At 42.6% G+C, this 15,231-nt stretch overlaps 1 protein-coding gene across 1 annotated transcript in view; it reads right to left on the bottom strand.

Moving 5' to 3' along the window:
* The window catches only part of LOC126336128 (peroxidase-like), a 161,947-nt gene extending 147,944 nt beyond the window's left edge, over nt 1–14,003 (bottom strand). The window contains exon 1 of the mRNA XM_049999617.1: nt 13,987–14,003. Coding sequence (XP_049855574.1) covers nt 13,987–14,003 — 17 coding nt within the window. The remainder of the gene's footprint in view (nt 1–13,986) is intronic.
* Nucleotides 14,004–15,231: the final 1,228 nt, after the last annotated feature.

A 15,231-nucleotide genomic window follows, 5' to 3' on the forward strand; every position in this document is an offset into this window, starting at 1 on the left:
TAAAGGTGTATGAAACTCTAAACCATGTATTACTTATAAAAATAAATGTACCTATAGCAACAAATGCAGCCAACAGTAAGTGAAAAAATTATGAAATTTCAAATGTACAAAAATATTTATTTTGTTATGGTTTTGAACTTCCACTGCTATGAGTGTGAATCCCGAATCCTTCCTGGTCATACTGACACCGATTTATGATTTATTTTTTTGTAAAAGTATAAACAATGGAAATTAAAATGTCCTGTGGCCCCTCTCCTGCTCCAAGTTGGCCTGTTTGACATTCTATCCCCCTTAAGCGCCCAAAGTCACCCTACAGATACACCACTGTTATGGGAACCTGCAGAAATTTATCCAGGGACGGGGGTGGGGCAAGAGTGTAAAAATACCACTTTTCATGTGAAAGAGTTGGTCAGTTTCGAGATGCGTCATGCCATATGAACTAAATTTAAACCAGAGGTGCAGGGGAAAATGAGAAACCACGTCTAGAATTGTGTGAGAAATCTACGTATAATAAATAAAAACTCAGTACACCGAGTTCAAGGGGGGTGAGGGAATATGGTGGGAAACGTCCGCTCTGTCTCCTCCAAGTAGCATACATATGTGTCATTTTTCCGAGGTAGCTTCCAGATTACACTTCTATCGTCAGTGTGTGTGTTCCGTCAGCTTCATGGCGATGTTGGTCGACTCCCACAAAGGCACTGTGTGTTTCGAACCCATAAGCTAAATACTCTAAAATACACCCACAAAATCTTTTATCACCGTGAAGTCATCCTAATGTCCATGAAGTATTCATCAAAATATGGTAAGGCAACTGAGAAGCGACTGGGTGGTGAACTGTCATAGTTAAAATTACAGGCCATCTGCTTTTTTCCGTAGGTTAATGACGGAAACGTGTGATTGGGTAGTAGGCTCCTCTCTCGTTCGTCGGCGAGAAACGATTATAGATATCTTAGAAGCTCTACGTCATTCCAAGTATACGTCCTCCACACGAAAGAATCACCACCTGCCTGAGCATTGCGTCGTAGCCAAGCGCGATACATCACCTCCACTAGTTTGGGACGTATCCGTATCCTGGCATCGGGGAGTGCTAAAGTGTACAGCAGGCAACTCATAAGAAAGAAACAATCCTCCCCCTCGTCCCCTCCGCCACATGGCTACCCACGGTTAGTGGCGTGGACATCCGAAAAATGTTGATCTAGTATGTAGCAGGCTTCGCTGCCAGCCTTGCTGTATCGTGTTTCGTTGCGTGGTATATACATAACAGGACAGTCCACAGTGCACACTAACTGACATGAAAACCTTGTTCATAATAAGTGTGTATTCTTTTCACCATACACGTCACATTACGTTCGCTTAAAAGTTGTCAATTGCTGCTTTCTATCTTCTGTTTCTCACTTGCAGTGGTCTGTGTTGCTTGCACTTTTTTTAGCCGGCCGGTGTGGCCATGCGGTTCTAGGCGCTTCAGTTTGGAACCGCGTGACCGCTATGGTCGCAGGTTCGAATCCTGTCTCGGGCATGGATGTGTGTGATGTCCTTAGGTTAGTTAGGTTTAAGTAGTTCTAAGTTCTAGGGGACTGATGACCACAGATGTTAAGTCCCATAGTGCTATGAGCCATTTTTTTTGCACTTTTTTGCGTCAAATTGTAGCCATCTCCGCATTTCTCGTCGTGAAGCCATTATTCTCACACCCAGGCGTTCCTGCGGAATGTGAAGCTTCAACCATATGAGTTAACCCAGTCTCCCGGGCCAGCTGAAGAATCGTTTAACGTCGATCAGTGTCTAGCAGTGCAGTAAGAGCAAGTAGGCGCTTTAATGACACGGGGACGATGTGGCCGAAGAACGTCTGCCACATTTTGGCGTCCCTCGTTGAAAGCTTTTTTCCGCCTTGCTACTGTTCTGTAAGACAACGCAAACCCGCCTCTACCTTTTCGATGAGACTGACGTGTTCTGGCCCAATTTTTATCCAACTCCGTTGTTCCTGTATAGAAAATATCATGATAGTACTACATTTAGTCGAGGCAACGAAGGAAAATTAGTGGAAAAAATTGTGTAGTCGTCGCAAATATTTGTACAGTCCTAGGAGGCAGTGTCATGAATAACATGCTAAAAATCCTGACGGGTGGAGTATGAGCCTTTTCATGTTATTCTCGAATAACTCAAAAACCGCAGCTCCTAGCGAAAATGCTTCACAATACTTACTTAAACTACATTAAATTTCTTATAAAAAAGACCATATTCCTTTTTTTCTCTAGGGCTAATGGCTTCCGCGATGCAAGGGATGGAAAAACCTCAGATTATTAAAAACCCCGTAATACATTTAATCCCTTAATACTATTTTATTGCACTCAGATGTGTACACACATGTAATATTTGTTTTTAACCCACTTCACTTAAAGACAAACATTAATTTTAAGCCATTAGAAAAATATTTTCAACAATCTGCGATTCTTCCACCCCCTGTCACTCGGAGACTATTAGTCCTAGAGAAAAAAATGAACATAACCTTTTTTGTAGGAGATGTAATGTAGCTTAATTGTGTGCTCGGAACCTTTCCGTCAATAGCTAAGGTTTTTGAGTTATTCGAGGAAAACCTAAATTATGCCCTTTAAACGCCACTCCCACCAGCCCGTAAATTCAATCCACACCAGCGAGGATTTTAGTGTGTTCATGACTCCCCCTGCTAGCATTTGCGACTACACGGCTTTTTGGTCTCTGACTGGGTTAATTAATCCGTCCGCTACACGAGGCTCAGTTCTTCAGGTAATTTTGCATGCCTGTAATCTGGAAGGCAGAATCAGCTGGCACTGAGGCAAGGTAGGTGTACGCAACTAGCGTGTAATGAACCGATATTGTCTGATTATGTTGCGTTGCGCCTCTGCGGCGGTGTTGCAAGGTTCCAACCCTCGTACCAATATGACGTCTTTGCTGTGGATGATTTCCTAATTACAGGTTACCAGATTCCATGAAGTTTATTCGGATTTCAGACAACTTATTGAGAATGATATCATCTATAATAGAAACGTTCTTTTTTTACATGCGGTGGAACATAATCTGTTCTGACAGATATATCACAGATTTATTTTTTATCTGTGTTCCACGTGGAAAACTATGACGAATATTACATTAACATGACTTTTACACTTTCTTCGTGGGCTGATGAACCATCTTCAACTAAACAATGAACCTCAGTCACTACAATACTGTCGATTGATAACCGCTAACTGCAAATGAGTCTACTCATACTGAAGCTGTTATTGCTTACGTAGGCATGAATGAGACCAAACTCTCACACTGTGTGTGTAGTGCAACTGCGCATACCGTTGTGGAGACACATTTTCAACATCACTTGCCTGGGACTGTGGGTGTTGCGCGATCGACAGGAATGGAAGACGGCATGTTTTCATGAGTCCAGCACAGTGCTCTATGTCATTTTCACGAACCAGAATTAAATCTTATTCACGGTTATACAACTGCAAACATACTGTCAAGCTGGGAAAAGCTTGAAAGTGTTGGTGCGTTTCTTGTGGCTACAAGACTGGACAAGCTGTTACAGCGTGAGGGAACCCTTCCTTGTTCTACACATCAGGTAACGTACATTCTACATTACTTGTAAAAAAAGTGAAACGCCCAAAATACATGGTCGAATGTTAATGTAACTTCGTACACGTACTCACTATCGGCGCGTATCTAACTGACAGTTGCAATTCTGTGTGACAGGCAGAACAGGCCCCAGGGAGCATTAGCGTTGTTCGCGTTTAGTGTTGTTGCCAGGTCTAGTTGGGTACGTCAACAGCCTCAGATGTTGAGTAATCACTGTGAATTTACAGAGCTGTCGTATAGTCTCAGAGACAACGTTTGTTAGAACCTGACATAGTTTAAAATGTACCTGATTTTGGGTCACCATTTGGCCAGCTGGTCGAACCGTGCAATATCCAGAGATGTGTGGCATTTGGATGTGATAGTCGTCCGATGTTGGACTGCATGGGAACATAAAGGCTGGCAAACTTGTCGTTAAGGTTACGGTTGACCCGTCACAAGGATCGAAGTATTGTGCACCAAGCACATGGTAACTGCTTCGCATCTTGCCCTGCCATCGGAACACAACTAAAGGACTCCCTTCAGCATTCTGTGTCACCCCATAACATTTGTAAGAGACTGGCTGAACTAGGGAATTACTGTGCCATGCACAACTCAAAACAGCTGTGTTTGGAGTGTGCCATGACTGGGAAATATGGACTGACGCACTCATTTCAGCGATGAGTTGTGGTTCTGCCCTACTCCAGATGACCATCGTCGAAAAGTATGGTGGCGACGTGGAGAGATGCCCCATTCTTCCAGTGTTTCCGAGAGGCAATGTGTTCTGTACCAAGTAAGAGGTACATAACAAATACCACAAGAGGCCGCCACAACGAAGTCATAACCACTCGCCTGCCATGTTTCAGCTCCATACAGCAACCAGCAGATGACGTTCACAAACTCGGACCGCCGATAGTTGGACAGCCAGTAGGGAACACTGTCAACTGCGGACTACTTCGCTTCAGTCTCTTACTGGTGGGCTGGGAATCCTTCCCCCAACAGACTCGAAACACGGTGCATCGCGACCACTCAAACGCGGACCTACCCCAGCAGTCAAATAGCTAGAACCCGCAGATATACGTACAGTGTGTAAACTTTTAGATGGCAGACCTCTCCCTAGTCCGGAATCGGTAGAAATCGGTAAATGTCGGGAGGCTTCGGAAGGCACGCAGTTTCGACTGCTGCCAACATTACGTAGCTAACTGTGTTGTACAAGGTAGCCATTGTCATCTGCTTCGTTGATGCAGCTCTCCATTCTACTCTATCCTGTTCAAGCTTCTTCATCTCCCAGTACCTACTGCAACCTACATCCTTCTGAGTCTGCATAGTGTATTCATCTCTTGGTCTCCCTCTACGATTTTTACCCTCCACGCTGACCTCCGATACCAAATTGGTGATCCCTTGATGCCTCGGACATGTCCTACCAACCGATCCCTTCTTCTGGTCAAGTTGTGCCACAAACATCTCTTCTCCCCAATCCTATTCAATACTTCCTCATTAGTTATGTGATCTACCCATCTTATCTTCAGCATTCTTCTGTAGCACCACATTTCGAAAGTTTCTATTCTCTTCTCGTCCAAACTATTTATCGTCCATGTTTCACTTCCATAGATGGCTACACTCCATACAAATACTTTCAGAAATGACTTCCTGACACTTAAATCTATACTCGATGTTAACAAATTTCTCTTCTCCAGAAACGCTTTCCTTGCCATTGCCAGTCTACATTTTATATCTTCTCTACTTCGACCATCATCAGTTATTTTGCTCCCCAAATAGCAAAACTCCTTTACTACTTTAAGTGTCTCATTTCCTAATCTAACTCCCTCAGCATCACCCGACTTAATTCGACTACATTCCTTTATCCTCGTTTTGCTTTTGTTGATGTTCATCTTATATCCTCCTTTCAGGACACTGTCCATTCCATTCAAATGCTCTTCCAAGTCCTTTGCTGTCTCTGACAGAATTACAATGTCATCAGCGAACCTCAAAGTTTTTATTTCTTCTCCGTGGATTTTAATACCTAATCCGAATTTTTCTTTTGTTTCCTTTACTGCTTGCTCAATATACAGATTGAATAACATCGGGGATAGGCTATAACCCTGTCTTACTCCCTTCCCCACCTCTGCTTCCCTTTCATGCCCCTCGACTCTTATAACTGCCATCTGGTTTCTGTACAAATTGTAAATAGCCTTTCGCTCCCTGTATTTTACCCCTGCCACCTTTAGAATTTGAAAGAGAGTATTCCAGTCAACATTGTCAAAAGCTTTCTCTAAGTCTACAAATGCTAGAAACGTAGGTTTGCCTTTCCTTAATCTTTCTTCTAAGATAAGTCGTAGGGTCAGTATTGCCTCATGTGTTCCAGTGTTTCTACGGAATCCAAACTGATCTTCCCCCAGGTCGGCTTCTACTAGTTTTTCCATTCGTCTGTAAAGAATTCGTGTTAGTATTTTGCAGCTGTGGCTTATTAAACTGACTGTTCGGTAATATTCACATCTGTCAACACATGCTTTCTTTGGGATTGGAATTATTATATTCTTCTTGAAGTCTGAGGGTATTTCGCCTGTTTCAAACATCTTGCTCACCAGATGATAGAGTTTTGTCAGGACCGGCTCTCCCAAGGCCGTCAGTAGTTCCAATGGAATGTTGTCTACTCCGGGGGCCTTGTTTCAGTGCTCTGTCAGGTGTTTCAGTGCTCTGTCAAACTCTTCACGCAATATCATATCTCCCATTTCATCTTCCTCTACATCCTCTTCCATTTCCATAATATTGTCCTCAAGTGCATCGCCCTTGTATAGACCTTCTATATACTCCATCCACCTTTCTGCTTTCCCTTCTTTGCTTAGAACTGGGTTTCCATCTGAGGTCTTGATATTCATACAAGTGGTTCTTATTTCTCCAAAGGTCTCTCTAATTTTCCTGTAGGCAGTATCTATCTTATCCCCAGTGAGATAAGCCTCTACATCCTTACATTTGTCCTCTCGCCATCCCTGCTTAGCCATTTTGCACTTCATGTCAATCTCGTTTTTGAGACGTTTGTATTCCTTTTTGCCTGCTTCATTTACTGCATTTTTTATATTTTCTCCTTTCATCAATTAAATTCAATATTTCTTCTGTTACCCAAGGATTTCTACTAGCCCTCGTCTTTTTACCTACTTGATCCTCTGCTGCCTTCACTACTTCATCCCTCAAAGCTACCCATTCTTCTTCTACTGTATTTCTTTTCCCCATTCCTGTCAACTGTTCCCTTATGGTCTCCCTGAAACTCTGTACAACCTCTGGTTCTTTCAGTTTATCCAGGTCCCATCTCCTTAATTTCCCACATTTTTGCAGTTTCTTCAGTTTTAATCAACAGGTCATAACCAATAGATTGTGGTCAGAGTCCACATCTGCCCCTGGAAATGTCTTACAATTTAAAACCTGGTTCCTGAATCTCTGCCTTACCATTATATAATCTATCTGATACCTTTTAGTATCTCCAGGGTTCTTCCATGTATACAACCTTCTTTCATGATTCTTAAACCAAGTGTTAGCTATGATTAAGTTGTGCTCTGTGCAAAATTCTACTAGGCGGCATCCTCTTTCATTTCTTAGCCCGAATCCATATTCACCTACTATGTTTCCTTCTCTCCCTTTTCCTACACTCGAATTCCAGTCACCCATGACTATTAAATTTTCGTCTCCCTTCACTATCTGAATAATTTCTTTTATTTCATCATACATTTGTGCAATTTCTTCGTCATCTGCAGAACTTGTTGGCATGTAAACTTGTACTACTGTGGTAGGCGTGGGCTTCGTATGTATCTTGGCCACATTAATGCGTTCACTATGCTGTTTGTAGTAGCTCACCCGCATTCCTATTTTCCTATTCATTATTAAACCGACTCCTGAATTACCCCTATTTGATTTTGTGTTTATAACCCTGTAGTCACCTGACCAGAAGTCTTGTTCCTCTTGCCACCGAACTTCACTAATTCCCTCTATATCTAACTTTAACCTATCCATTTCCCTTTTTAAATTTTCTAACCTACCTGCTCGATTAAGGGATCTGACATTCCACGCTCCGATCCGTAGAACGCCAGTTTTTTTTCTCCTGATAACGACATCCTCTTGAGTAGTCCCCACCCGGAGAAAAAACTTCGTAAAAGTTTGAAATTGTATGTAACGTTTGTTGCTAGTCGCTAAGTGCTCTCATTCTCAAATAGTGGATGCATAAATCTGGGTATTTTCCCACGGTGACATCTCATTGTCTATGACGTCATATCTCCTGAAGAATGTGTCTTATTTCTTTTTTTTCGGCTAGGAACCTTCGTGGGCGTACGGAGAACAAATCATCAAAATTTCATCGCAATCGGATGAATGGTTTGTGAGCGCATAGTAGACAAACATACATACATTCATTTTTATATACAGGTTGTTACAAAAAGACACGGCCAAACTTTCAGGAAACATTCCTCACACACAAAGAAAGAAAATATGTTATGTGAACATGTGTCCGGAAACGCTTACTTTCCATGTTAGAGCTCATTTAATTACTTCTCTTCAAATCACATTAATCATGGAATGGAAACACACAGCAACAGAACGTACCAGCGTGACTTCAAACACTTTATTACAGGAAATGTTCGAAATGTCCTCCGTTAGAGAGGATACATTCATCCACCCTCCGTCGCATGGAATCCCTGATGCGCTGATGAAGCCCTGGAGAATGGCGTATTGTATCACAGCCGTCCACAATACGAAGAGTCTCTATATTTGGTACCGGGGTTGCGTAGACAAGAGCTTTCAAATGCCCCCATAAATGAAAGTCAAGAGGGTTGAGGTTAGGAGGGCGTGGAGGCCGTGGAATTGGTCCGCCTCTACCAATCCATCGGTCACCGAATCTGTTGTTGAGAAGCGTACAAACACTTCGATTGAAATATGCAGGAGCTCCATCGTGTATGAACCACATGTTGTGTCGTACTTGTAAAGGCACATGTTCTAGCAACACAGGTAGAGTATTCCGTATGAAATCATGATAACGTGCTCCATTGAGCGTAGGTGGAAGAAATTACTGACGAAACTAAAATGAGCTCTAACATGGAAATTAAGCGTTTCCGGACACATGTCCACATAACATCTTTTCTTTATTTGTGTGTGAGGAATGTTTCCTGAAAGTTTGGCCGTACCTTTTTGTAACACCCTGTATATAGATTTTAATGTACATGACGATTTCAGTTTCGTTTACGAACTACATTTAAAGCGAGTTGTACTTCCAAGCCTTTCGTCTGCTTTCGTGTAAGCATGACGCGCACTTTGTAGTGCCAGCACTGCAACTGGAAGGAACCTAATCCAGGATGGCTGGACTCTAGTTTGAACCGTCGTCCTACTGAATGCGAGTCCAGTAACCACTGCACCACCTCTCTCGCTACAGATCAGTACCTGCAGTCGTGTCAATACATTACTCTCAAGACTGCCTTCCAACCCAGCAGTCGCTATTTACGGAGTAATTGGACATCGAGTGTCTGCTCAGTTACGATCAGTTACAGCGAATGTATTTGGACTGCCAAGAAACAGCATTATTATGTAGATATCATTGTATTAGACTTAGAATATCAAGTGCCCGCATCAAACTGTACCAGAGTTAAGTATCATTTTGTAACGTACTTTTAGTAAATGTTATTAGCTATTTGTTATTGTGCTGTCAAATCTTTACTATATCGCAGTCCTATCAAATAAGTGTTTACCTGCATGCGTACAAGTCAGCCACCATTAAGAACCTATAGCAGGAAAACGGTTTTGTATTACCATTGATGTTTGGGTTGAATTAAGAGTAGCAGCCAGTTAATCCACCTGCAACACAGAGATTTAGTGGGGAACCATCGGACATCACTTCAGGCTATGACTAGTTGCGATTGCGGGAAAATTTTGACACCACAGTGGTACATTAAGAACATCATCTTACGTGTTACCTTAATGCAACAGCATCATTGTGCTATTTTTCAACGAGAGAATTCTCGTCCACACTTGGCACGATGCTGTATGAAGTGTCCGCGCGATGTTGAGGTGTTCCTTCCGCCAGCAAGATCTCCAGATCTGTCCCCATAGTACGCGTGTAACACCACGTCTGACATCAACTGTGTACCAATGACATTACCCAGGATTTCAAGGACCAGTTACAACAGTTGTGGTCTGAGATAGGAGAAGATGCAAAGGCCTTATGACATCCTTCCTAACTGTATCAGCGCATGCTCTCGGGCAAGAAGTGCGAAGTCATAGTGATAACTGGGCTCATACTACCAAGTTTGCTGGCCGGTGTGGCCGTGCGGTTCTAGGCGCTTCAGTCTGGAACTGCGTGACCGCTACGGTCGCAGGTTAGAATCCTGCCTCGGGCATGGATATGTGTGATGTCCTTAGGTTATTTAGCTCTTAGTAGTTTTAAGTTCTAGGGGACTGATGACCATAGGTGTTAAGTCCCATAGTGCTCAGAGCCATTTGAACCACTACCAAGTTCATTATAAATTTGACTCAGTACTGTAATCTCTGAAATAACATCACATATTCACTCAACCTATGAAGCTCCCGCCAGGTTCGAATCCTGCCTTGGGCATGGATGTGTGTGATGTTCTTAGGTTAGGTAGGTTTAAGTAGTTCCAAGTTCTAGGGGACTGATGACCTCAGATGTTGAGTCCCATAGTGCTCAGAGCCATTTGAACCATTTTTTTGTCTAACATTCACTGACTGCTGGACCGGCCATTAAGCCAGGTGCGCGGTCTATCAAGGTCACTGGAAGTTTCTCCATTCTGTGTTTACCTGTAACAGGTGGCGACTATGTGTATTTTGAAGCCCTGGGTGAATAATGTACTTAGCGGCTCCGATCAACCCCCTCTCCCTTCCTTTTCCCCAATCCTTTGCCCACAGCTGCTCATTCTTATTTCCCCCACCTCCAAACCCCCTGAAAAAGAAAACAATAACTTCTGATGATATGTAGTTTAGATATGTGATACAACTGCCATGCAATTCAAAATGAGCTAGCAACATTCTGCGAGATTGGATTATAAAATGAACAGCAAAGCAATACCAAAAGTAGCAAATTGTCAGGATTATTGCAAGTCAAGAAACACTAACACTAATGTTGACTGTCACTATAACTGAGTCACAGTACATTCGACTGTTTCCCGCCAATTTGAATTTCGAGGCAGCATCACAATTAGGAAGTTGGCCATGATATCTATGGATTAAATATTATTTGGAAAACATCAAAGGTTCTCAAGTTCCCACATAGAGGCTATGTTATTGTACAAGGCGTTCAGCACATTTCTGACTATGGAAAAAGGCCACTGAGGTCAAATGGGATGGAACCCACAAGCCTGGATACGACTGGTCTAGACACTAACAACTCATTCGTCGACATTGACGTTAATAATAATAGTAACAATAACAGTGCTGTTAGTGATTAGGCTTATGGGAACTAGTGACTTATTATAGAAGGAGCACATATTCATAGTTACAACGTAAGACAAACACTTTGAACTGAGAAACAATAATGAGTAGTTCTAATGCATATACACTATGTGATCAAAAGTATCCGGACACCCCGAAAAACATAGGTTTTTCATATTAGCTGCATTGTGCTGCCACCTACTGCCGTGTACTCCATATCAGCGACCTCAGTAGACATTAGTCATCGTGAGAGAGCAGAATGGGGCGCTCTGCAGAACTCATGGACTTCGAACGTGGTCGGGTGACTAGATGTCACTTGTGTCATACGTCTGTACGCGAGATTTCCGCACTCCTAAACATTCCTAGGTCCACTGTTTCCGTTGCGATAATGAAGTGGAAACGTGAAGGGACACGTACAGCACAAAAAGAGTACAGGGCGACCTCGTCTGTTGACTGACAGAGACCGCCGACTATCGAAGAGGGTCGTAATGTCTAACAGGCAGACATCTATCCAGACCATCACACAGGAATTCCAAATTGCGTCAGGACCCACCTGCAAGTACAATGACAGTTAGGTGGGAGGTGAGAAAACTTGTATTTCATGGTCGAGCGGCTACTCATAAGCCACACATCACGACGTAGATGCCAAACGATATCTCGCTTGATGTAAGGAGCGTAAACATTGGACGATTGAACAGTGGAAAAACGTAATCTGCTAGCGCGTGAAGTGCCAACAGTAAAATTCGGAAGCGGTGGCGTTATGGTGTGGTCGTGTTTTTCATAGAAGGGGCTTTCACCCCTTGTTTTGCGTGGCACTATCACAGCACAGACCTACATTGATGTTTTAAGCATCTTCTTGCTTCACACTTTTGAAGAGCAATTCGGAGATGGCGACTGCATCTTTCAACACGATCGAGCACCTGTTCATAAGCACGGCCTGTGGCGGAGTGGTTACACGACATTAACCATCCCTGTAATGGACTGGCCTGCACAGAGTCCCGATATGAATCCTATAGAACACCTTCCGGATGTTTTGGAACGCCGGCTTCGTGTCAGGCTTTACGGACCGACATCGATGCCTCTCCTCAGTACAGCACTCCGTGAAGAATGGGCTGCCATTTCCCAAGAAACCTTCCAGCACCTGATCGAACGTATGCCTGCGTGAGTTGAAGCTGTCATCAAGGCTAAGGGTGGGCCAGCACCATATTGAATTCCAGCATTACCGATGGAGGGCGCCACGAACTTGTAAGTCATTTTCAGCCAGGTGTCCGGATACTTTTGATCACATAGTGTATAAAACTTTTAATATGCATATGGTATTTTTATGCTTTCTTTACTATAGAATACACACCTCCGAGCTAGTAAGTTGAGTCATACATTACTGCTGCTCGCGTGGTCGCAAGATAAATGTTTTTATAATACGCTGCTCAGGAGGAGAAAACTCTTTTATCCTAAACAGACAAAAACTCAGTTTACCGACTGTTTTTTAATTTCCAACCAAAACTGCCATCTCTCTCCACACCGCTCCCAAATTTCAGGGTTCTATGTGCCTGCCTAGTTCTCTCGTTCGGATGAAAAGCGAAATCTACAAACAAATATTAAAAATAAGAGACCAATTAGTCCATCATACGAATTTATGAACAATTTTAATCTTATAAAAACTCACCAATATGACTTCAGAAGAGCTATACGTAAAACTGATATTTGAGTCAATAGTTTCACTTGAGTGTGAAAGTAGGACTTGTGATTTTTGAAGAATTAATATGTATTGTTCTCAGGTGTTCGCGTTTAATCTTGCTTCAGTAGATTGCTTTTCAACTAAGACAGATCCAGCTCTATATGCAGTAAAAGCAATGGTCACTCGTTTCAAGTGGCTTTTAGCTCGAAACTGTCAGTAGTAGCCCTCGTGAAATATTTAGCATTCCTCAGAAACACCTTGTAGACACGTTAACCCATTGCCTTATTAATATTTTTCCCGATTTTCAACCTATATTTACTATTTTAATTTACGAAAATCAGCATATTTTGTCTTATACACTTTTTCACAATTATATAATTTTATTGATGCGAATTTTTTTATAAATCTATCCTAACTTTTTATTGAAGTGAAGAGGAGTGAAGATAACACTGTCTTAGAAGTTTTTGTCAGTGTAATATACCCGAAAAAATGCAGGCCATGTGCAACACCACTAGATATTTCTCACGCTCGTACCGTGTATCACTTTTCTTCTTCCTTGCATTACACACTACACCATTTCTGGAGGGTGTTTTCTTGATGAGAATGGGGGGAGGGGGAGGAGGAAAATCTAACAAAATCTCAAAACGAATGCTTATAATTCGCAAAACATTAAAAGGAATCGAGTATGTTATATACCACTAAATATATCGATCTCTCAGCTATCCAATGTCGTGCCATCTATTAAGAGATAAGAAAGAACACTAGGAAGAAGCTATGGCTGCTTGGCCCGTCTCCCAGACGGCAATGTAACAGTGAACTTAAAACATTTGACCGATTGTGAACTGGCTGTATAAGCCACTCGTTTAATGTTACCAGCTAATAAAATAAGTAGCTTAGCTTTCATAAACCACTGTTATTGTCGAAAACGATGTATGATGAGGACACTATGGCCTGTGTGTTATGAATGGTGTCTGTTTCACTTCAATTTGAACAGCAATTCTCCTTAGTGACTGCAGAACCTAATTCCGCATCGCAGCAACAGAGGAGTGGAGGTCTTGTGATTTTCTTATAATACATATTGTTTCTTTCGCCTCTAGAAATGGTAAAAAGTCACAATTTGCTCCGTAGTTCGGAGTACACATCAAACTGTATTCCTCCCCCCTGTGACTGACGCGGTAAGACTTTCATACCTCAACGTAGGCAAGGCCATAACATCTCCGGTAGGATCACCCCTGGTAAAGCACCGCGGTGTTTAAATCAACCTCACAGCCTTGATGACAGCATTTGTGTAGGCAAGCAGCGGGACTCACCTTCCGAGGTGCTTCATGTTGGGGCCAGACTACAAACGAGGCGCTGAAACAGATAACATATATATGACAGCAGCTAATTATCCCACCGTTATGGTGGTCGCCGTCGCGATGTGGGTTTCACGACCGACTTTTTTCCGGATGAAAAGTCTACCAGAGAGGTACTTCCTTTGCGAATTGCTGATTTCATATCGCCACTCATTTCCCTATGACCTTCTGCCTTTCCCTACATTTCGCGACTCTCTCTGTGATTCACACCAAATGTGCCTTTTGGAGGAGAGAGCTAAAACGCTAGACCAGGGTTTCCCAAACTGTGTTCCGCAGAGCTCTGGTGTTCTGCGGGAAGTAAACAAGTGCTCGCGAAAAACTGTTTCAGTAAAAACATGGCGGATTCTTTTCGAAATTTTGGCGATACTGTTTTTTTAATTTTATCGTGGTTTCTGTGTTACTAGTTATGCTATAAAATTGAAGTAATCACTGAATAAAACAAGTTTTCCTCATTTTTAAAATTCTCTTAATCTTCAAAATAAACAAGGTGTTCCATCAAAGTTCCAAGATTCTCAAAGTTCTCCGTCAGAGGAAAATTTGGAAACTCCTGCACTTGATACCCTGGAGTGTAAAATCACACAAGTTTTTTTAGTTAAACGGGAGAGTCGCAATTACTCTCCGCTTTTGGCTGCACTGGATGCCGAACAAACAGTGAAACATTATTAGTGGCCGATCCAGGGACGTGGATTATACAGTGTGTTATCACAATGTACTATGTTGTCCAAATTATCGATCGCTGCGCCACGGCTCGGTTATTGGAAGAACGAATACGTTGCGTAGTTTATATTTATTGCCGCTAGATGTCGTTTGTCGTCTGGTTGCTTGGTTACCGTCACACATTGCAAAATGGCTACTGGGCAGCAGAAATCATTTTGTGTTCTCGAGTTCGCGATGCCTACTTTCCTGATCAGCGACTTTAGCATCCAGAGACGTTTCAGGTTGAGGTACCAAACTGATCCTCCGAATGGATGGGACATTTGCAGCTGGTATGGACAGCTTGTAGGCACAAGATGTGTATGTAAGGGAAGAGTCCTGGCCGCTCTCTTGTTTCCAACGAATATATCGCACGTATTCGAACCGCGTTCCAACCTGGTCCTACAAAATAAACTCGTCGTGCTAGTCTGGATTTACAGCTGCCTACGACTATTTGGCTCGTTTTGAGACGTCGGTTGGTTATAAAGACGTACTAGTGAAGGCTGT

This window comes from Schistocerca gregaria, chromosome 2 (assembly GCF_023897955.1).
Source record: "Schistocerca gregaria isolate iqSchGreg1 chromosome 2, iqSchGreg1.2, whole genome shotgun sequence".
NCBI classification, from domain to species: Eukaryota; Metazoa; Arthropoda; class Insecta; order Orthoptera; family Acrididae; genus Schistocerca; species Schistocerca gregaria.